At 55.8% G+C, this 21,711-nt stretch overlaps 1 protein-coding gene across 4 annotated transcripts in view; it reads right to left on the bottom strand.

The window, feature by feature from the left end:
• The window catches only part of LOC101951867 (cAMP-dependent protein kinase catalytic subunit alpha), a 50,937-nt gene that overhangs the window by 3,010 nt on the left and 26,216 nt on the right, over nucleotides 1-21,711 (bottom strand). For 3 of the 4 annotated variants that reach the window (XM_065576246.1, XM_065576248.1, XM_065576247.1), the window contains 8 exons: nucleotides 8,911-8,972; nucleotides 7,375-7,503; nucleotides 7,111-7,209; nucleotides 3,039-3,121; nucleotides 2,171-2,297; nucleotides 1,655-1,750; nucleotides 1,417-1,539; nucleotides 233-397 (listed from right to left, as the gene is read on the bottom strand). In XM_065576246.1, coding sequence (XP_065432318.1) covers nucleotides 233-397; nucleotides 1,417-1,539; nucleotides 1,655-1,750; nucleotides 2,171-2,297; nucleotides 3,039-3,121; nucleotides 7,111-7,209; nucleotides 7,375-7,503; nucleotides 8,911-8,972 — 884 coding nt within the window. Of the gene's footprint in view, nucleotides 1-232; nucleotides 398-1,416; nucleotides 1,540-1,654; nucleotides 1,751-2,170; nucleotides 2,298-3,038; nucleotides 3,122-7,110; nucleotides 7,210-7,374; nucleotides 7,504-8,910; nucleotides 8,973-20,898; nucleotides 21,482-21,711 lie in introns of those variants that run through there. The other variant, XM_065576249.1, reaches the window with a different exon arrangement.

Here is a 21,711-nt window from a genome sequence, read left to right as displayed (position 1 = left end):
TGACTGAGGGCTCCCTACTTTAAACCAATGCTGGGTGAACACATTTCCCCCTAGTGGTTGGATCCAGCCACAACACCCTGCTACAGAGTCCCAGTAACCAATGTGCTCCGATAGGCCTGGGCACTGATGATCCCAGGTTCAATTCCTGCTGACGGAGGTTGCACACATGTGGAAGTTATCCAGGCTTGCTTCTTCCCATCGCCCCCCTCCCCCCCCGCCACCGCCCTCCTACCTTCCTCTGGTAGATGGCGATCCAGTCAGTAGTAGCAAACCACTTGTGGTTCTTGATGTCATTGACCCCATTCTTGAGGTTGCCAAAGCGTTTGGTGAGGTCCACCTGCAGCAGGTTCCGGAGCAGGTCCTTCAGGTCCGAGCTGAAGTGAGACGGGAACCGGACCTGGGGGGGGAGGAGAGACAGAGGTCTGGCTTTTACCTGCCCTGCCCTCATGGCTAGATTCACAGATACACCTAATAATGTACAGCCCCTAGCACAAAGGGGTCCTGGGCTATGCCTGGGCGCTGAGGCACTACCATAATACACCTAGCACAATGGGGGCCTGACCCACGACTGGGGCTTGTAGGCACTATTGTAATATACACCTCATAATAAATAACAAGCCCTTTAAAAACACTCCAGGACAATGAGTGGACAAGAAGTGGAGGCGCTACTGAGGACTGACACAGGAGCTGAAATGGTTAATTAGCAGCCACCCCCCAGCTCTTATTGAGCATTTTTGCTCCACAGATCTCAAAGCAGGGCTGCCGCATCACTGTCCTCATTTTACATAAAGGGAAACTGAGGCACAGGGGGACGTGACTTGCCCAAGGTCACTGAGCAGGCTGGTAGGAGAACCGGGAACAGAACCCAGGCCTGTTGAGTTCCCCACTAGCTTTAAAGCTGACCGTGTCCAACACAAGTTCTTGGAGATCCTTGGCGAGAAGGCGCTGGGGTGGACAGAGGAATATTATGGGCTCTTGGTTACTATGGCGATGAGTGCTCTACCAGTGCCTGGAGATGACTGATGTGTTTAAGGAATGTTTAGTCTTGCAACGTAACCGGGCTGTGGAGGGTTTTGCAACTCACAACAGTGTACAAGAAAACCAAAGGCACCTGTTCCAGGAATCCCCATGGGGGTTACAGGGAGCACAATGGTGGTGCGGTGGGGGATGGAGTCCATGTGTTGGGGAAATAGGGGTACGTGGCAAGGGAGGGTCTATGTGTTGGGGTGCAGGGGGAATGGGGTACATGACAGGGAGGATGCCCACAGGTTGGGGATTGGGGAAGCATGGGAGGGCATGAGCATGTCGAGGGTGCGAGCACCTCTCTGATCAGTCGCTGAGACTTGGCACCCCCCTTTACCTGGCGAACCCCGCCCCCCCAAATCACACAAGTGTCCCCTCCCCCAGCACAAATACCTTGCCAGAGACGATCTTCTCATAGATCTGAATGGGCTGGTCCGCGAAGAACGGGGGGTAACCAGCTGCCATCTCGTAGATGAGGACGCCGAGGGCCCACCAGTCCACAGCCTTGTTATAACCCTGCCCAGGGAAAGCAGGCCAGGGTCACGCACCGAACATTTGGGGGTGGGGGGAACCACCTGGTGGCCAGAGATCAGATAGAGATCAGGCAGCCGACAGGCCCTCCCCAGCTCACCTTGCTGAGGATGATCTCGGGGGCCAGGTATTCCGGGGTCCCACACAGAGTCCAGGTTCGGCCTTTCACCCGCTTGGCAAAACCAAAATCCGTCACCTGGAGTCAAAACACACAGAGGGGAGAAGCTGGATCAGCCCGGAGGCTGTGACAGCAGGAGGGGAAGGGGGGAGGGATAGCTCAGTGGTTTGAGCATTGGCCTGCTAAACCCAGGGTTGTGAGTTCAATCCTTGAGGGGGCCATTTAGGAAACTGGGGTAAAAATCTGTCTGGGGATTGGTCCTGCTTTGAGCAGGGGGTTGGACTAGATGATCCTGAGGTCCCTTCCAACCCTGGGATTCTATGATAATTGATGTATTCTGGCTATGTTACATTTCTGGGGGTGTCTTGGCTTTAGGAAGGGGATGGCAGCAGAGAGAGACTTGGGCAGGGAGGAGATCACTGCAGGGAGCCAGTAGCCAGCTCTGGGATGGGATGGGATGGGATGGGATGGGGAGGGGAGGGGAGGGGGCAGCCTCACCTCGATGTAGCCCTGCTGGTCTATCAGGAGATTCTCTGGCTTCAGGTCTCGGTAGATGAGATCCAGCGAGTGCAGATACTCAAAGGTCAGGACGATCTGAGCAGCGTAGAACCGGGCGTGAGGTTCACTGCAATGAGGTGGGAGAAGAACGTGGGCATCCCGGGCAAGATTCGCCCCCTCTCAGCCAGCCCAGCACCCTCGGCCACCTCCACCTTTACCTTCCTTATAGATCCCTGACTCCATCTACCCTGGCAAGATGCCCCAATGCTTCTAGGCCTGGTGGCCCTATCTGCCCCAGCCAGACCACTAGCACACACATCCCATCCATCATTGCTAGACCTCTGACTCCATCCAGCATGGCAACCCAGGGCCAGCCCCTCCCAGACCAGCATCTCCCCCCTAGCCTCAACACACACACCCATGGACCCCCAGCTCCATCTAGCCTGGCCCCATCTAGCCCTGGCATCCCTGGCCACTGACTGTGGCTAGTGCTGGCAGAAGACCTCAGCAGCCCTCCCCATGGGGAATCCCTTCCTGACCAGCCCAGCTGGGGATCAGGTCACGCCCTCCAGGATGAGGATCAAAGCCAGCATCGCTGCAGACGCTGCTAGTGGATAAAAGGTCTAGTTCTCTACTGAACTAAATCCCAAATTCACAGCTGTGGAAACTGAGGCACAGAGTGATTCTCCCCCCTTCCCACAAGGAGTGAATGGCAGAGGCAGGAATCCCGACTCCCAGTCCCTCTGCTCTAAGTGCTAGATCCCACTGTCCTCCTGGAACCAGGGATACAACCCAGGAGTCTAACCGCCACCCAGCTCTAACCAGTAGCGACACTGTCCCCAACATCAGCTCCCATGGCAACGCTCACCTGAACCTCCCGATCCGCCGTAGGTGGGAGAACATCTCCCCGCCCGGGATGTATTCCATCACCATATACAGATTGGAGTTATCCTAGAAGGAAATGCAGCAGCAACGGAGTGCAAGGGGGCCCCCCGTCAGCGCCTGCGACACTGGGATGAAACTGCTCCCCACACCCCTGCTCCGTTATTAGCCCCATCCCTTTCAGGGCGCTAACCCACACGTCTCCAAGGAACCTGATGCACTGGCCGGGCTTCCACATAGCACACAATGCAGTGCACCCTCGTTCTGGGAGATAACAGGCTACTACTGCCGCCAGCTGCTGCTGTTACTCCTTTAGCTCAAGGGCCAGAGGGGCTGCGCTGTGGTGCCAAAGATCCCAGGTACACACCTGCAGTGGGAGTTGCTGCACAGACATAGCTGGGGAAGAGACTCACTAATGAGAGAGCGCGAGCTTTATTTGCTTGGAGTAATTAGTGCTAGAGCCCTAGAAAATTCAACCGCTCCCCACACCTCTGGTCTAGGGACAGGGACGGGCGGGCCCAAGATGGATTTCCAGCTGCGACGTCTACAATCAAAGGGGAAACCCAACCTGCCGCCAGGTCGGATACCCCAAAGGAGCAGAAGCAGGAAGTGAAACTTATCAAAAGCAGAGTGTGAAATTGACCAGGCTGGCTTCATCCTCCCCCGCGCCTGCAAAGTCAAAGAGCAGCCTCCGAAGTAACTCCGCTGAGCCCAACAAAGCCATTCCGCTAGTGAGACCCTGCCCGGCTCGGTGGTGAGAACATGAGCACGAAGCACCCGCGCACGCACCAGCGGAGACCACTGCCCCTGCCCTCGAGCCCAGGGTCAATTTCCAGCTAGCCCTGGAGAGAGGGTCCAGGTGGGGCATGGGCTGAGCACCCCATGCTGTACGGTCAGAGGCCTTTTTCTGCAGCCAGATTAGGAGAGCAGAAGCCAAGAAGCAGAAAGTCACATCCTCACATTCCATCTAAATTATATCAGAACAACGGAATACCGGGCTGGTAAGAAGGCTCCTGTCCTCACAGTGCCCAGCATCACCAGGCAAAGAAACAGATCTTAGGATGCTCAAAGGAATCACTTAGCAGCAGTGTGGCTGTGAAATCTCTACATCTTGATTGTTTCCCCTTGCTGGTCCCCACTTCTCTATTGTTTATCTGTCTGCTTCTTTGATTGTTTCTGGTACATAACTAATTTTGCCAGGTGTACATCAGCGAAGGTGGTGGTATACGACTGGGTAAAGAATTGTTTCACACTACGATAGGATTGGTCAGAGAATTATTTTGTAACACTTCAGTAAAATGATTGGTTAAGGTAGAGCTAAGCAGTTTCACTATATAAACTGGGTTCAAAAGGAAGTTCTGGGGAACCAACTCCAGGACACAGCCAGCATCAGCGCTGCCAGACCTCAACACCCTGCCAATGACACCATGCAGAACCTGGAGTCCCAGGACGAGCTGATCCTGACTGGCCAGCAGGGAAAGTTCGTCTGCTTACTGGGAGTGATGGGCATTGTATGAGTAGCATGTGTATTCTGTTCTGATAACTGTGATGAAGTGGGGGGGTTTATTGTTTTTTTCAATCGTTTGCAGAGGGGGTGGGACACAGTTTCCATGGGTGTTACTGGTTTAACGAGGTGGTGGGAGAGGGAGTTTGTTGTTACAGAGGACCAGCGACAGAACTTGGAACCCCAGCCTATGGCCTGGAGAATGGATACCCCAGCGACTGGTGACCTGGTGACCAGGAGGCCCAGCTCGGGAGTCACAGCTGGTTCTGGCCAGTGGGAAGACAATGGGCTGTGAAGAGAGGACCCCGGTGACCTGAACAGGTGGTTCCAGCCAGAAGACAGAAGACAGGAGAAGCAGCCCTGTTTACCTGGAGAGAAGACAATGGACAGAGGCGGGGCTTGGGGCCAGTGATATCAGATGCCCAGCTGGGAAGCAGGGGGGCTCTGGGCTGGAGAGGGAGAGCAGGCAGAGCCCACCTGGATGCAGGTGAGACTTGGATGTGCTGTGCTGAGGGAGGGCAGGCCCGAAGGCCCCGAGAGTTTCCTGTGCTGTCTTCAGACGCTCAATAAACCCTCCTGTTTTATGCTGGATGAGAGTCACTCCAGTCTAGAGAACAGGGTTGCATCAACCCCTTCGGGGGTGGAGGCCCGGGGGGTCCAGAGCGAGTGGACTCCCTGAGGGGGCCCACGGCGAGAGACAGGTGTGCTAAGGCTCAGAGAGGTGCGGTTCCAGGAGGTGGAGGGGCTTAACCCCCAAGAGAAAGTGGACCCCTGAGCAGGGCTGGCTCCAGGGTTTTGGCCGCCCCAAGCAGCCACAAAAAAAAAAAAAAAAGCCGTGATCGCGATCTGCAGTGGCAATTCGGCGGAAGGTCCTTCGCTCCTAGTGGGAGTGAGGGACTGTCTGCCGAATTGCCGCCGAATAGCTGGACCTGCCGCCCCTGACCGGAGTGGCCGCCCCAAGCACCAGCTTGCCAAGCTGGTGCCTGGAGCCGGCCCTGCCCCTGAGAAGGGCTGTCACACTGAAGGAGGTTCCCACCAGGGACTGCACGGGACCAAGAGTGGGCACAATCTGTGAGTCCGTGACAGTAACTGTTAATAAACAGAGGTTAAGGATATTTCTGTGCGAGGCTCTTTCACTGGGAAAAGACCCTGCAAACCCGCAGAGTGTGAGGTGACGCCCTGAGCCCATGAAGGGTGAGGCTAGGTGCCTAAATTAAGAGGGTTACGCTTTGAGCCCCAGGAGCAGGGTAAAGGTGGGTGCCCTAGCGCGGAAGGGGAATGAAGCCTGAACCCTGCTGTCTCTAAGGGGACGAAGGGAGCTCAGCCTTGGCAGTTCAGCCCATCCTTGGTCTCCCTGTTCAGGCAGTTCTGGTCTGCGTGACATGGGCCTTCCTGACCCTCTACCAACTAAACAGGCCCCAACACCCTAGTGGTACCTTGATGGGGCCCAGTCAGCACGTACCAGGCCAGCTGCCTAGCTCAGCGGGGTAAATCCAGAGCAGTCGCATTGATTTCAACAAAGTTCTCCCACATTTACACCTGCGGATTCAGCTGCGAGGGATTTATTTTATGCTGTCGTAGGAGAATCGATTGGCTCAGCGAGACAGACTGTGTAGCAGAAGCCGCTGGCCCCACTGCTACTGTGTCACCCGAGAGCTACGCAGCCCAGCCCCAGGCAGCCGGCACGGAGCAGGGGGGACATTTCCATTGTAGCAGCTTCTACGGACAAGGGGCCAGAAATCAAAACTATTTACCCCTAGAACGATGAGGGGCCTCAAGAAAACGACTCTGCCAGCACTGCCTGTCACTAACACGCCCATCACCCTGGCCTCCGGGCTCCCACAGGGGCTGCGATTTATCCTGCAGCCTCCTCTGAGCTGACGACTCTTCGTCGCTACAACCCACTAACCTCAGGCTGACAGACAGGAGACAGGTCTCCCTTCAGAGCCAGTCCCTCTTTAATCAGGCCGGCCACAGGGGGGGCTGTGGAGCTCAAAGGCACAACTATCTTTGCTCTCCCCCCTACACACAGGGTGTAGCTCACAGGCCTCAAACTCCAGGTTTAGAGAAGAGGGTCCAAGCCCCAACGCTGGGGCCTGAATTTTAGCTTTCAGAGAAACTCCCATCAGGAGGAAATGATCCCACGAGATGGTTTCAAAGTCTCTACAAAGCCAAATGCGCATGAAGTTAGGACTTCCTCTGAGACTCCCCCGCAAGCCAGACCTCATGCCCGAGGGCAGCACAAGGGAGCTGGAAACTGAAACTGACTAGGAAGAAAAGCAAAATTGACTGGGGGGGGAGTATCACTGTTCAAAACCTGGAGTCAAAAGCAGAACAGAAAAGACTGAAAAAGTGGAATGATCCAAACTGATTTTTCTTAGCTCCAAACCTGATCCCAGACGTCACGCCAGGAACATTTGTTCTCACTGTGCCCTTCGACCCCTTCAGCACAGTTCTGGTTTTAAATAGGAAACGAATCAAGGGGATTGTGGGAGTCGGGGGTAGGGGGGAGAGACACAGCCCAGGGCCAGGCTGGCAAGGGAAGGACACCTACCTTGAAAGAATACTCTAGCTTGACGAGGAATGGAAAGTTGACGGCCTGGAGGATCCGTTTTTCATTGAGGGTATGCTCAATTTGTTTGAGCTTCACTACCTGGGAGAGAAAAGGAAATCACAACATCAGATCTTCCTCAATTGGCGCAGCACCCCCTGCGCCTCCCATGCACTCCCCTCTCCTGCATCCCCACGCAGGGTTGAGCCCCAAATCCCTCCCCCGCACTGGGGATTCCACGGCCCCAGGCAGCCCCCAGCGTCTCACCTTCTGTTTATCCAGGATCTTCATGGCATAGTGATTCCCGGTCTCTTTGTGTTTCACCAGCATCACCCTCCCAAATGAGCCTGTGCCCAGGGTCTTGATTCGATCAAACTGATCCAAACTGGCCGTGTTCTGGAAGGGGGAAAACAAACCTGATAGGGTGCCAGACTGGTCCTGGGGGCATCAGGAAGGAACCTGTCTGGGACAGTGGGATCTGCATTGCAAGACTGGAGGGGTCTTTAATGACCAAGAGGGGGTCAGAGCTTTGGATTTTATAGCTCACCAGAAAGGCAGCCCCTTACTGAGCCCCCCACTCCCTGCAGCACAGCACCCCCTAGCACCGCACTGGGGTTGTTCTTGAGAACATTGATATGAAGAATTGGCCCTGTCAACACTGGTTCTCCACTTGTGAGGTACTCCCTTCTCTTCATGTGTCATTATATAATGCCTGCATCTGTAACTTTCACTCCATGCATCTGAAGAAGTGAGGCTTTTTATCCACGAAAGCTTATGCCCAAATAAATCTGTTAGTCTTTAAGGTGCCACCGGACTCCTTGTTGGTTTTGTGGATACAGACTAACATGGCTACCCCATGATAATTGATATGAAGAAGTAGATGTCACATTTCACCACCAGAGGGCAACAAAGGTAACAGCTACATTTTGAATGAGACACAGACAAGGGAATCCCTGCTCCTTGGGCAGAACCAAAATCCAGTTCCAGACAGGCGACCCGCCCAGCTCCATTCAGTGGGGGTTGGTGGCTTAGGGGCAGGGGAGGGGCTGGGAGTCAGGACTCCTGGGTTCTAGCCCTCAGTCTGTGAGGAGAGGGAGTGAAGTGTAGTGGTCAGACGGCAGGAGACTAGGCGTCAAAAGATCGCTTCCTAGTTCTGCCACCAACTTCCTATACCCTTGACCAAGTCCCTGTCCCCTCTGGGACTCAGTTTCCCCATGTGTGCCATAGCATTAATGACACAGGGTGTGCGGGAGGACTAGCAAAGTGACAGTGCTGCAGAACCACCCCAGGCTGGATTTCCAGTAGGGACAGACCCAGGGCTGACCCCAAAAGCTTTTCCGGCACCTACAAACTGAGGCACTGTGCCAAAGCACAGGGCAGCAAATGGAGGCCTTTTGAACAGGGTCCCTGTTAGCACAACCCCCATGGGAGCCAATCTGGGGCTGGGCTGGACGACCACGCTGGGGCCTTGGGAGGAGGAGACAGACTGGATTAGGAGGAGTCCCACATGGTTAGTGTTCCCCTCCCCCAGCAGACAGGAGATGAATCTCCATTGCTCTCGGCCCTCCAGTTAGGAGAGGGAGGATTGGGGCGGAGGGGGAGGGGGAAGAAAAGCACTCAGTCCCGTCCCCCAGGAGCAAAAATAACCCCAGACCCTCAGCGGAGGCAGTGTGGCAAGGTGGCTCAGTGATGCGGAAAGAGATCTTGGGGGTGATTGCAGAGTAATCAGCCAAGGGCTGCAGAGGCCTTGATTGGGGGGTGGGCGTGGCGGGGAGAAGGTGATCTGGGTTGGGGGCACAGTACCTGGGCGGGGTTCTCCCATTTCTTGAGGAAGTCTTCTTTGGCTTTGGCTAGGAACTCCTTCACTGTAAGGGAAACAGAAAGGGAGCAGCGTGAGGAGTCACGAGGGGTGGGGCACCCAGCCTGGTGGACAGAGCTCCACTTTCAGCTCCCCCAGCCCCCTGCTCAGCGAAGAGGCATGCAATCACAAAAGGGGGTGGGGATTTTGAGTGAATCTGCGGGATGGCGGTGCCTGATTGGCCACAAAGGGCGGCTCAGCTGGGGATTGGCCAGAGAGATGTCCACACAGCAGCGCTCCTGCAACACCCCCACCCCCGGGTCTGCCCCTGGACACACTGAACAGCCCCATCAGGGAGGGCTAATGCCGCTCCCAGCGCCTACCAAAGGGGCGCACTTGAACCTCAACCCCCCCGACCCCCTCAACATGGCAGTCGGGGGTGCCTGTTCCACGCCCCGCAACACACAGCCTGCACCCCACAAGGAGACACTCGTACAACCCTCCAGTCAAATGACGTTAAGAAGCGTGGATCATCTTGCCCTAATGGGAGGATACGGGATCTACTACTGCTACCAGCAAAGGGGGTGAAGGGGGAGGAGATTCCCCCTTAGCTCAAAGGGCAGAGGTGTAGCCTTCTCTCAACCATGCAGGCAGCACGCACCAATGACACCAACAGCCCACAGGGGGTACTCCACACACACACACACACACACACACACACACACACACACACACACACACACACACACACACACACACACACACAGCTGCAGAAAGCAGCCATGAAAGTCGCAAACCCCAGTTGGGCTTTGCTCACAAAGGTGTTAAAACGACCAGCCGCAGCCTTCACAGCAGCACCCGGGGAACAGCAAGTGCCCGGCTCTCTGGCATCCAACCAGGTGATCCTTCCTTCGCCAGCCGGGCTCCCCGTCCTTGCTGCCAGATCCCAGAACCACGGGAGGAGGGATGGGGATTGGAGGAATCTGCAGCATCTGGAGGGATATTTAGCACCGAGAGCCCCTTGTATCTTCGCTGCCTCCCGCTGCTCCCGACAGGGACAAGTCCCACAGCTCTTAATAGATTTAGCCCACGGGATTTGAATGGCTGCAGCAGGGAGGCCAAGCACAGAGCAGCAGCAGGGGGTGGCTTTGAACCCAGAGCTCACCCCGACCCCCACCATCACAGGCAAGTCTCCCCCACACCGGAGGTGTATAAAGTTAATGTCCTCCCCCAGGGATCACTGGTGCTCAGACGCCAGGGAGGGGACAAGCTAAAAGCCTAGATCCAGATCTGGGTGCTGCAGTTCTTGGGATCACGGATGCACAACCCAGGAGGCAACTCCCTGCCGCCCCACTCTCACCACTACAACCCACTCCCGTCCCAGAGCTGGGGAGAGAACCCCAGGGCCCTAGCTCCCAGCCCCCCACATGAATCACTAAATAGCAACACTTCTATGAAACCCAGCACCACCACTTTCCAGTCCGGTCCCTGCCTTAATGAAAGGGCTGAGAAATAGGCCAGGCGAGGGCCTGAAATGCACCAGCGAAGCAGGACAACATCCTACAGACGTGACTGACTCGCTGCTGGAGGGAAGGAGACCAAGATTATAGGGATTCCCCTGATCCCACAGGATAGGGCAGGGCAGCCCTGAAAGGGTTCCAGGGATCAGCTATTTGCTGGCTAACTACCCCCGCCCAAACCCCCTTCACCCTCTCGTCCCCACACCCCATCACCCGTGGAGCCCCACAAAGGGGGGCTGAATTCACATCTGCTTCCCCCAGCTGCGGGCAGGAGCCGCGGCTCAGTCTGTCTGACCTACTTTCACTTTGTCTCCTAATCTCTCCGGATTATTTATAGAAACAGGCTTGGCTCACCAGCCAGTGTCTCCCGCCATCAAGCCCAGCCCCGGGGCGGGGGGGTGGTGGTGGTGGTGGTAAGAAACGGGATCCTTGGATGGACATGGGACAGATAAGACAATTTCCTGCACTATCCTGGCCATACCTTACAGAACTAAGTTTAAGTAGCTTAGGAGTTCAACGGAAACTCAGAGAAGGGTTATGGGCTTTGAGGGACCATCTGAAACTATGGGGCTTTTTTTAAAGTTAAGTATGTTTCCCAGGTGTGACGAACTGGGACTGTTCTTACTGTGGTCTGTGAATGCTGACAGGGGAGTGTGGCTGGGATAGTCTGCATTGCGGGATGGGAGTCTGCCCGAGGGCGCATACCTGAGCATGTAACATGAGAACCCAGGAAGGGGTTGAAGGCCAGGTGATACCTTGGCCCGGGAAACTGAACAAAGGCTGTGGGAGGGGTCGCTGAAGGCAAAGTCTTGTAAGCTGGGTGGTGAGATGGTGGGGAGGCAGAGATTGCTCTAACCTCCCAAGGGGGGCTGGAATGCCCTGGGACCCCAAGATGGACCTAACTGAGGGGGTCCCTGTTGTCTGTGCCTGCAAGACCTGTCTTGGACTGTATTCCTGTCATCCAAATAAACCTTCTGCTTTACTGGTTGGCTGAGAGTCATGGTAAATCGCAGGAAGCCGGGGGTGCAGGGCCCTAAGTTCCCCAATACTCCGTGACAACTGGTGGCAGTGGTGGGATCTACTGCACCCCATGAACGGCGCTTCCTGCAGTAAGTGACTGGGGAGCAGTAAAACGAAGGGGGATTGACGGGGACCAGGCGTGCTGAAGAGTGAAAGAGAAACGGTTATTACCCCTGGGAGTGTGTGACCAGCGAGAAGGACTTTTGCGGTAACAGGGTCCCCCGGGGGGATCGCAGCGAGTGGTCCCAGGGGCGGAGGAGTCTGCAGCTCGACCCTGGCAGAGAGGTGGTGACCTCGAGAAGGGCTGGCACACTAGGGGTCCCCCTGGGAACTGTGGGGAGCTGTGAGCACACAGGCCGGTGAGTGGCCGGCAGGAAGATGTATGCCAAGCGGCTTAAGAGCGACCTGGTGAAGCTGTGCAAGCAGAGGGGGCTGCGCATTGGGAGGCTCACCAAAAAACAGCTTATTGCCCGGCTGGAGGCGAAAGATCGCACGAATGAACTGATCCCTGTGTCTCAGGGAAGCAGTCTGGCAAATGCAGCGCAGGCACCAGTGTCTGTCCCAGCTGGGAGTGGTCAGCTGGCTGCTGAGGGCTTCCCGAGACCCCTCCTTCCTAGGGGAAGGGTGGGGAGGAGCCCAGCAAATACCGAGGGCGCTGTAACCCCCCCCGGCCAGCAGGGGATCCTCCCGGCGAAGCTCGCCGGCCAGCAGAGGATCCTCCCGGCGACGTTCGGCATCCGTGGAGCGGAATTGGCTGGAATGGAAGAAAGAGCTAAAACTAAAAGAGCTGGGGAATCGTGAACAAGAGAGACAGCGTGAAAAGAGACAGCATCAGCATGAACGGGAGGAGAAAAAGAGACAAAAACAGCATAAAAAAAGACAAAAACAGCATGAACGGGAGAAAAAAGAAAAACAAAGACAGCATGAACTGAAACTGGCAAGATTAAAGGGCAGCGAACCCCCGGCTGCGGTGAGTGAGGGGGGACCCAGGACTGCACGGAGCTTTGATAAGTGCATCCTGGCCCCACACAAGGAGGGGGAGGACATGGATGACTTCCTGGAGGCCTTTGAGACGGCCTGCGAGCTGCACCAGGTTGATCCCGCGGACAGACTCCGGGTCCTTACCCCCTTACTGGACCCCAAAGCTGTGGCATTGTACCGCCAACTGAAAGAGGCAGAGAAAGGGGACTACAAACTATTCAAAAAGGCCCTGCTACGAAAGTTTGGGCTAACTCCTGAGATGTACCGGGAAAGGTTCCGGAGTCAGGATAAAACCCCTGAGATCTCATATCTGCAACTAGCCGTCCGCATGGAAAAATACGCCAGCAAGTGGGCTGATGAGGCCCAGACGAAGGAGGACCTAATTAAACTGCTGGTACTGGAGCAACTGTATGAGCGGTGCCCATCCAACCTGAGGCTGTGGTTGGTGGACAGAAAGCCAGAGAACCCGCGACACGCAGGGCGGCTGGCCGATAAGTTTGTAAAGAGCCGGTCAGGGGGTGGCAGGGAGGAGCCCCAAAGAAACAGGCCCGCCGCGATGCAGAGAGAGAGTCACCCTGGGACCTCCCAAAGGGGGAATATGGGGAATCCCCTCCCACGGGGAATGCCCAGCGTCAGGGACAACCGACCGGCTCAAGGGAACCCACAGAACATGAGCTGCTATTACTGCGGCCGAAGAGGCCACGTTCGGGCCCAGTGCCCCAAGCTCAAGGACGGACTGAACAGACCGACCCCGCACCGGGTTAACTTGGTAGAGGTCCAGACGAACGAGGGGCAGGCTTCTCACGCAAGAGGGGCTGGCAGCTTATCAACTGCTCAAGAGAGAGAAGGGCCCCAGGCCAGCTCCTCTAGGGGGCGGGATGCTCCAGACTCAGGGTTTTTGGTTTATACGGTGGGTGCGGGGCTGTCCCTCCGGAGAGAGTACCTTGTTCCCCTGGAGGTGGATGGGAGGAAGGTCAATAAATACTGGGATACGGGCGCAGAGGTGACGCTGGCCCGGCCCGAGGTGGTGGCCCCAAATCAGGTGGTGCCCAACACCTACCTGACCCTAACGGGGGTGGGCGAAACACCAGTCAAAGTGCCCGTGGCAAGGGTACACCTGAAGTGGGGGGCCAAGGAGGGCCCCAAGAATGTGGGGGTACACCCGTATTTGCCCACTGAGGTATTGATGGGGAGGGACCTGGAAAACTGGCCAAGCAACCCCCAGAGGGCACTGGTTGTGACCCGCAGTCAGAGCCGGCAAGGGGCACTGCACCCTGGCCTTGGGGGGGGTGCCTTGCCTGAGGCGCAGGACCCTAACCTGGTGGGGAGGGAACGCCCAGGGACACGGCTCAGGGAGGCTGCAGCTTCAAACCCAGCGGGCGAGAAAGAGCAGGTGGCCATCCCTGTCCCAGCTGCTGAGTTCCGGGCCGAGTTACAGAGAAATCCCTCCTTGCGGAAAATAAGGGACCTGGCCGACCTCAATGCAGTACAGACCATGGGACGAGGTGGCCGGAAAAGGTTCCTGTGGAAGAAGGGGTTCCTGTACCAAGAATGGGCTCCCCCAGGAAAAATGGAGTCAGGGGGGATCAGGAGGCAGCTGGTGGTACCCCAAAAGTATCGCCGCCAGCTGCTGTGCCGGGCCCATGACATTCCCCTCTCAGGGCACCAGAAAACCTGGCGTACCCAGCAGAGGCTGCTACGGAGCTTTTACTGGCCTGGGGTCTTTGTTACTGTCCAACAGTACTGCGAATCCTGTGACCCCTGTCAGAGGGGGAGGAAGGCCTGGGACAAGGGGAAAACAGCTTTAGGACCCTTGCCCAGCATAAAGGATCCTTTCCGGAGGGTGGCCAAGGTTAAAAGGGCGGCTCTAAACCAAGAGAGCCCAAAGCACAGACCTCCAAACTGAAGTGCTGGAAAAAGACCACAGCCCAGTTGGAACCCCAGGGGTATTGGGGTGGGAAAAGGGCACAGGCCGCATAAACCTTCCCACATGCGAACTGCGAGTGCCATCAAGCACCCCCGACCTAAGGGGGGGCGTGAAACTGAAGGGGCCTGGTGTAATTCTCACCAAGGAATGAGAGGGATGCGGGGGCATCCATGGGAACGGGGGTAGGTTCGAACTTCCCCGGGTCACTGGCTAAAGTGACCGTGCTCAGTTCGGTCTCGAAGGGGGGAGATGTGACAAACTGGGACTGTTCTTACTGTGGTCTGTAAATGCTAACAGGGGAGTGTGGCTGGGATAGTCTGCATTGCGGGATGGGAGTCTGCCCGAAGGCGCATACCTGAGCGTGTAACATAAGAACCCAGGAAGGGGTTGAAGGCCAGGTGATACCTTGGCCCGGGAAACTAAACAAAGGCTGTGGGAGGGGTCGCTAAAGGCAAAGTCTTGAAAGCTGGGTGGTAAAATGGTGGGGAGGCAGAGATTGCTCTAACCTCCCAAGGGGGGCTGGGATGCCTGGGACCCCAAGATGGACCTAACTGAGGGGGTCCCTGTTGTCTGTGCCTGCAAGACCTGTCTTGGACTGTATTCCTGTCATCCAAATAAACCTTCTGCTTTACTGGTTGGCTGAGAGTCATGTTAAATCGCAGGAAGCCGGGGGTGCAGGGCCCTAAGTTCCCCAATACTCCGTAACACCAGGAAATCTCTAGCGGGAGGGATATGCAAATGTAACGCCTCTGGTTATGCAAAACCTCAGCCGCTGGAAGCTGCTCCCGCAGGAAAAACCCACTGCCTGTGAGTTACCTGATTGGAAGCAGGGTGATCTCTGGAAAGCTTATTAGCAGGTGTGTAGGTTCTCTGCTGGGTTTTAAGAGGGTTTCCCTGCAATGCTTTTACCTTAAGAATCCATGTGCTTGCTAACAGCTGTGTGATACCTTATAGCCGTGGGAGACTGGGCTGTTTGTAGCCTCGGAGGAAGGAGGGCAAAGCAGGCCGGCTGAGGGGGTCTGAATTGCTGGGGAACTCACAGTGTAGGCAGGGAGCTGTGCATCCTGGAAATCCTCCGGGCAGGGAGGAGAGAGACGCAGGTATCCGCCCAAGAGAGGTGATGACTGGGGGCCAGAAGCCTAAAGTGGTTTCCCTGGCTGGACCATGAGGGGCAAATACAGGGGCAGTTGCCCTGACCTGCGACACCCCTCCCCCACTGTACTTCCCTGGCAGCATCCACACCAGATCAATGCCTTGGGAGGGGAGATCAGCCATTCTGCCTTCTTCTGGAGGTCATGGAAGACTTGTGAGTCTCTGCTAATCAATTACATGAACTGGGGGCAGCCCCAGACAGCGATGGAGGAATCTTCTCTGCACCACCAGCCTCTAATTCACTTGGCCCAACACCAATAATTTGTTCCCTTTTTTGGCCTGTCTTATCTTAGAGTCTCGTTCTTTCTCTTCAAGGCCTGGGCCCCTAGAGCCGAAAGCTCTGGGATGGGGATTGTGGCTGACAGCCCCACTCCTCCAGTCCCATGGCACTTTCTACCACCCAGGTGAAGCTCGTCTGTGAGAGAGACAGAAATTCTTTGGGGACCCGTCCAAGACGGTGGAACTGCCTGGCGCAGGATCTAAGGATCATCTTGAACTTCCCCATCTCCTGCTCCTCGTGCTATGTGCCCTCCTCTGACCAGCCTTGTCCACTAGAACACAGCACAGCACAGGCATATAAAAACACACCCTACCAAAACCAACACCTCCACTGCACACACAGCGCTCCTCCCTGGTGAGAGAATGAACCGCAGGGGACAGATGGGAGTCACCTTGCTTATGGCATGGACTGAAAAGTGCCCAAACGCTGCGGTAGTGAGGGCCGGTAGGAACGTACACAGTGCCTCTGCACTGGTCAGTTTCACTCCTTCGCCAGCAGGGGTAAGACGCCATCCTGCAAGTTCTCAGCACTGAGGCAGGACGAAGGGTTAACTGAGGCTCCAATCCCGCAGTTGAGTGTATGGACAGACCCCGGCACTAAGCCCCATTGATTTCCAGGGGGATCCCCCCGTATAATCAATTGCAAGCTCTGGGAGTTCCATTATAAGCTCTTTGGGGCAGACACTGACTCATTTCAGGTCTGTACAGAGCCCAGGCACAAGGAGTCCTCGGTTGCAATCAATATCTCTGGGGGCTACTGTAACGAAAAGACCATTTAACAAGCAGCCAATTCAAATTTGGCCTCCAAAAAAGTAAGTTTTGGTGAAGCCCCCCAATGCTTTCTATAAACAAATCTTGAAATAGTCCAACTATTTTTAAACTAAGTCCCACTTGAAACAGACGAAGGGTCCCCCACCCCTCCTGCAGCTCAGAGAACCCTAGAGTGAAACGGACTATAAGCGGGAGTGATATTGATACCACTGAGATTTCCTTTGCTCAGCAGACAGACCTACCTATCTCAGGGGTTTATATGGATGCCCAGCTCCCTAGAGCACCTTCTATGCAAAAGCAATAGCGGGAACAGGGTAACATTCTCCACAGGGCTTATAGGTCTTTAGGAGGCTGCATGCCATTGACAGTAACTCGTAAATAGTGAACGGCAAACTGGATTTTTAGAATCCTCTCGTTCTAATGACCCTGAGGTTTTGCAGCCCTTCCTTCCCAGCTCAGTGGCTTTTCAGCTGAGAGAGCCCCTTTAAAGACCCATGAACGCGTTTCTATTCACGTCAGTTTTGTCAGATGGCATGAATCTGGCATATGAAACTAATTGACTGGGTCTAATTACACAATAGACTAACACACCGACCTGCACCAGGATAAACACCAGGGGATAGCTGGCTAATGGAGATGTTTTCATACCGCTAATCTTTTGTACCACCTTTCAAAGAACTGAGCGAAACCTTCAACTCCTTAATCCTTCTGGGAGGCAGGTACTATTCCCTTTTTTATGGGCAGGAAACTGAGGCAGGAGCCATGACCTTGCCCACTGTTGCACAGGAAGTGGAAGAATTGAGAAGACCAACAAGAGTCCCGACTCTCAGCCTCTGCCCCCTCTAACCATTAGACCCCACTCCTCTCTCGGAGCTGGGAAAAGAACCCAGGAATTCTGATTCTCAGGCCCCTGCTCTAACCACTAGATCCCACTCTCCATCCCAGAGCCAGGAATCCCAACTCCCATTCCTTACTCTGACCGCTACACTGCACTCTTGCTTATCACAACGCATCCAGTTCTCTTGTATCCACTGCAGCAGCACGAGGTATTATTCGAATACCTGGGACAGGGATCAACCCCGGTACACAGAAAGGAAAATGCATGAGAAGGTCGATCCACTTAGGACCACAGATCTGGTTAACAAAGCCTTTCTTTGCGGAAGGGAAATCGAGCCTGATCAAAGCCCAGCAGGGCCCAGCCAGCACCAGGGCTCTAGGGACCTGTAATTAGGAGAGATCAGAGTTATCTGGAAGAGATCTGAGTCTCCTAATCAGAGGGCAGACTGCTCTTAAAGAGACATGACAAGTTTTAGGCCCAACTTTTGTGATTACAGAAACCTAATGCACACCAGCTTCCGAGTAGCAGTTTCCAACCTCATGCTTCACCTTAGGCCTTGGCTACACTCGCGGATTCGCAGCGCTGCGAGGGGAATAGCTTGCAGCGCTGCGAGAGAGCGTGCAGCGCTGCAGACGCTGATTACACGGGCGCTTTACAGCGCTGCACTCGCTGCGCTCAGGGAGGGTGTTTTTTCACACCCCTGAGCGCAGCAAGGGCAGCGCTGTGAATTGCCAGTGTAGCCAAGGCCTTTGAGCCTCTGCCTTTCAAACCAAGTTCAAGTTCTCGGTCCCCATCTTCAAGGCACTCCACGGCCTGCGCCAAGGGGGATCTAAATGCGCGTACGACTTTGGCAGAAAGATAACGGCTGACAACTCTACTTCCTTGGTACAAGGGCACCTACCACCATGGTGAAGTTCATCTGTGCAGGGTCTGGTGGTAGACTGTGGAACTACCTACCACATGAACCAGGGACCATCCCAAATCCAGACGCCTTTCTTTGACCTACCAGAACCTCTCAAACAACAAGACACTCCACTTCTCCTTCCAGGGAGAAGATGAGAGAACAAGCCACGTGACAGATGTGCAGTCACATCGCTTAATGCACGACTGGAAGGCATTCAGATAAGAGCAGAATAAGAACCTAGCGAGAACAGAATAGCCTTGTTTCTGAAAGCTTGTTGCAGGATCAGGGCCAGGTCCGTAAGAAAAACAACTGTGTTGCAGGAAGGCCAGGGTTACAAAAGGTAACACCATTTCCCCCCTATTTGGGGGAGGGGAGCTAGTTTGACAAAACTTTAAAGCCCCTGCTCCCAAAACCAGTGTTGGGACCCCAGCCTTGCAAATAAACACAGGAGAAATCAGAAACAAAGTGAAATCGACCAATCTAATTTCACCACGCCCCAGAGGCACAAAGGGCATTAATGGTGAAGAGCAGATTAGAGGTTTACAGGGACCGTCACCTTGGAACGCAGCCAGAATTTAAAAGCAGACTCATTCCTCTTGCCATTTGGAGAGTAACTGACGGGGGGTCAGGGCTCCTGAAGCAAAAGATTCCACAGCAGCCAATACTAAGTGCTTTAAAAATGGTCACTAAAAGGATTATTTCATCCGCCACCAAAATGCAGCCACCTCTGGGGTGAAACAGGGCAGCTGTTTAAGGACACTGTACAACACCAAAGAGATCCTGAAGCTACAGGCGAAAACTCAGGGAGGGAGAATGGCACCGGGGTTAACACCCACACAGGTTGAGTCCTTGCGTGCCCCACGCCCCAGCGACGATTGTCCAATAGGAACGAATGTGCTGACAGCTCCTCCATGAGTTTGTTCCACTCCCCTCCTCCTTCCCTCTTAGCCCGGCATCATCACCTGCCAGCATCGATTTAGATTTTTAGCCCTGTGAGGCCAGTTCCCCCAGGCCACTAGATGCACGTTAGCAACCTGCCTCAGCCCCACTAGCTTTCTGCATTGGACGCCATAGCTGGCCATGGGAGGGTTTCCACAGGGATGACGCCTGACCAGGATGGGGGGCGGGGCAAGCTGCATTCACCGTCTCTAGTGCAGTCCCGGGCCTTATTCTGATTCCAGCTACGTCCCGCCCATCTCATGCCCCCCGCTGCTCCAGATCCCGATCTCCTGCAGTGTAAACTCCATCTTCCCTGGGTGGAACCGAGGAGAATCCACCTCCTCCCCGTCCCATCCCCCCAGTGCTGCTGGCTGAAGGGTTAAACCCAGCTCTTCCCTGCCACTGGGAACCCACTGTCTCTCTCTGGTGAGCACCAAGCAGGTTTCCAAAACAAACTGTTTTATTTCCTTTAATGAGCCCAGTGGGGAAAGAGGCCCAAGGGGGCACGTGATGGGGCTGGAGCGTAAGCGATCCAGGGACGGCTCCTGACGCGAAGGATCTAATACAACGCGGTCTGGCGCCCACGGCCTGCATTACACCCAGCACCCTGCTAACGATTGCAGGGGCCAGTGCACGACCGTCCTGCCACTCACACAGGCTGGGGAAGAGAGCTGAGTACTGAGACCTTCACTGCAGTGACCCGGGTGGACAGGCCAGGTGTCTGTGGGAGCCAGGGATACGGAGTCCTGAACCCTGACATCCTCCTGCTGGATGGTCGCCGGGCGCTATGAGCTGCCAGGGTTTCACCTCCCATGGGGATTGGTTACAATGATGTCGAGCCTATAATTCAATGGCGTCGACAGGTTCCCACCAGGCCCCGCCCCATTGAGCTAGGCGCTGTACAGACAGAAGCCACGCTCCCTGCCCCAAAGAGACCACAGGCTGCTAGTAGAAACTGGCATAGATAGGCAGCGCGGCCTAGCGGCTAGGGTTCTAACCTTGGGCATGTCACTGCCTCGCTCCAGGCCTCAGTTTCCCCTCCCCACTCAGGAGTATTTAGACTCTGCGCTCTTCAGGGTAAGGACTGTCTCCCACTAGGAGTATGTACAGCACCCTGCACAGTGGGGCCTTGAGCTCAGTCAGGGCCTAAGAGCTACTGTAATGTAACCAGATGCCGGTAGAGGTGAGGGTTTGGGTCTCAGAGGGAAAAACTCACAGATGGGTTAAGCAGATCTCAAAGGAGCCAACCACTGACCAGAACTGGTTTGTGCCTTGCGATTTCCCCTGAGCCACAACCCAGGAGGGCAGGGAAAATCTGGGTGACAGCAGAATTCACCTCCTGCCTCTAAAAGACATGGGATGAATTGCGGCTCTCTCCCCAGCAGAGCCAGTGCGAAGCCTAACACAAGCCACTGGTCTCTGCTGGGGAGAGGCCCTGGGCCCAGAATAGCAGGGGGACAGTGGGTTGGGAGGAAGGGGGCACGGCAGAGCTGTATGGGGGGGTCAGGATCACCGTGTGCCTGCCGGGAGCCATCAGCTCCCCTTTGCAGAGAGGAAGGAGGGGACGGACGCTGGCACTTCAAGCCATCAGGGATAGTAAGGGAGGGGAGATGACCACACGTCCTGCCTGGGATCCCCTCTCCAAAAGCCCCCCCCCCTTACCATCCATGCTGTGGCCCACGGAGGCCGCCGGCTGCGGTTAGGAGGTCATGGCAGGCGGAAAGGGAGGTCTGGCCTGGCGCCTCGCGGGGGACTTTGTCCCAGGCAGCAGGAGCAAACACGACCTCTGCTTCGACCCCGGCTTCTCCGGCGAGCCGAGGAGAGACCCGAGCCAGCACAGGGCCCAGTGCAGCTCCAGGGCGTGTCTGTGGCGCCACCTCTCCCTCGGCTGCATCGGAGGGGCCGGGTTTATGCCAGGCTGGAGGGTCCCATCACGCTGCCCGGATCCTCCGGTGACAGCTGCCTTCAAGCTCCCTTGGCGCAGGGGGTCTGTGCCCGTTAGCACCTATTGCCCCTGGATACAGCAGTATCCGCCCCCAAGGTTAGCCTTGCCCTGGACTCCTGGGTTCCTGTTTGCTGCTAGAGGTGGATCTGTCAGCGCCGCCAATCCCACCTGCCTGGGGCTGGAGGCAGCAACGAGGCGAGGGCAAACCCCCGAAGTGTCCCTTCACCGCCCCGGTAAGTGGGGCAGCCGGTTCCGGAAAGCAGCGCCTGCCACCAGCCCTTCCGTGGGTTCTGAGCTCTCGATGCGAGGACGCGCACCAGGGAGGGGGTTGGGGAGGACAGGGACAGAGCCAGTCATGTGGTGGCAGTGCAAATAAAGCGAGACAACATTCACGCAGCGATGCTCCAGGGGTCTATTTATACACAACAACTGCAGGCCCCCCCCCCCCACGCTGCTCTAACTGGGTTCTTACCCCATCACCCATAACCCCTTGGGGCATCTGGACACTGCCCTGATCCACTACTGGAGGA

Source organism: Chrysemys picta, chromosome 22, assembly GCF_011386835.1.
Source record: "Chrysemys picta bellii isolate R12L10 chromosome 22, ASM1138683v2, whole genome shotgun sequence".
Taxonomy (NCBI): domain Eukaryota; kingdom Metazoa; phylum Chordata; order Testudines; family Emydidae; genus Chrysemys; species Chrysemys picta.
The sequence above is the reverse complement of the archived record's forward strand: the minus strand, read 5'-3'. Positions and strand labels throughout refer to the sequence as shown.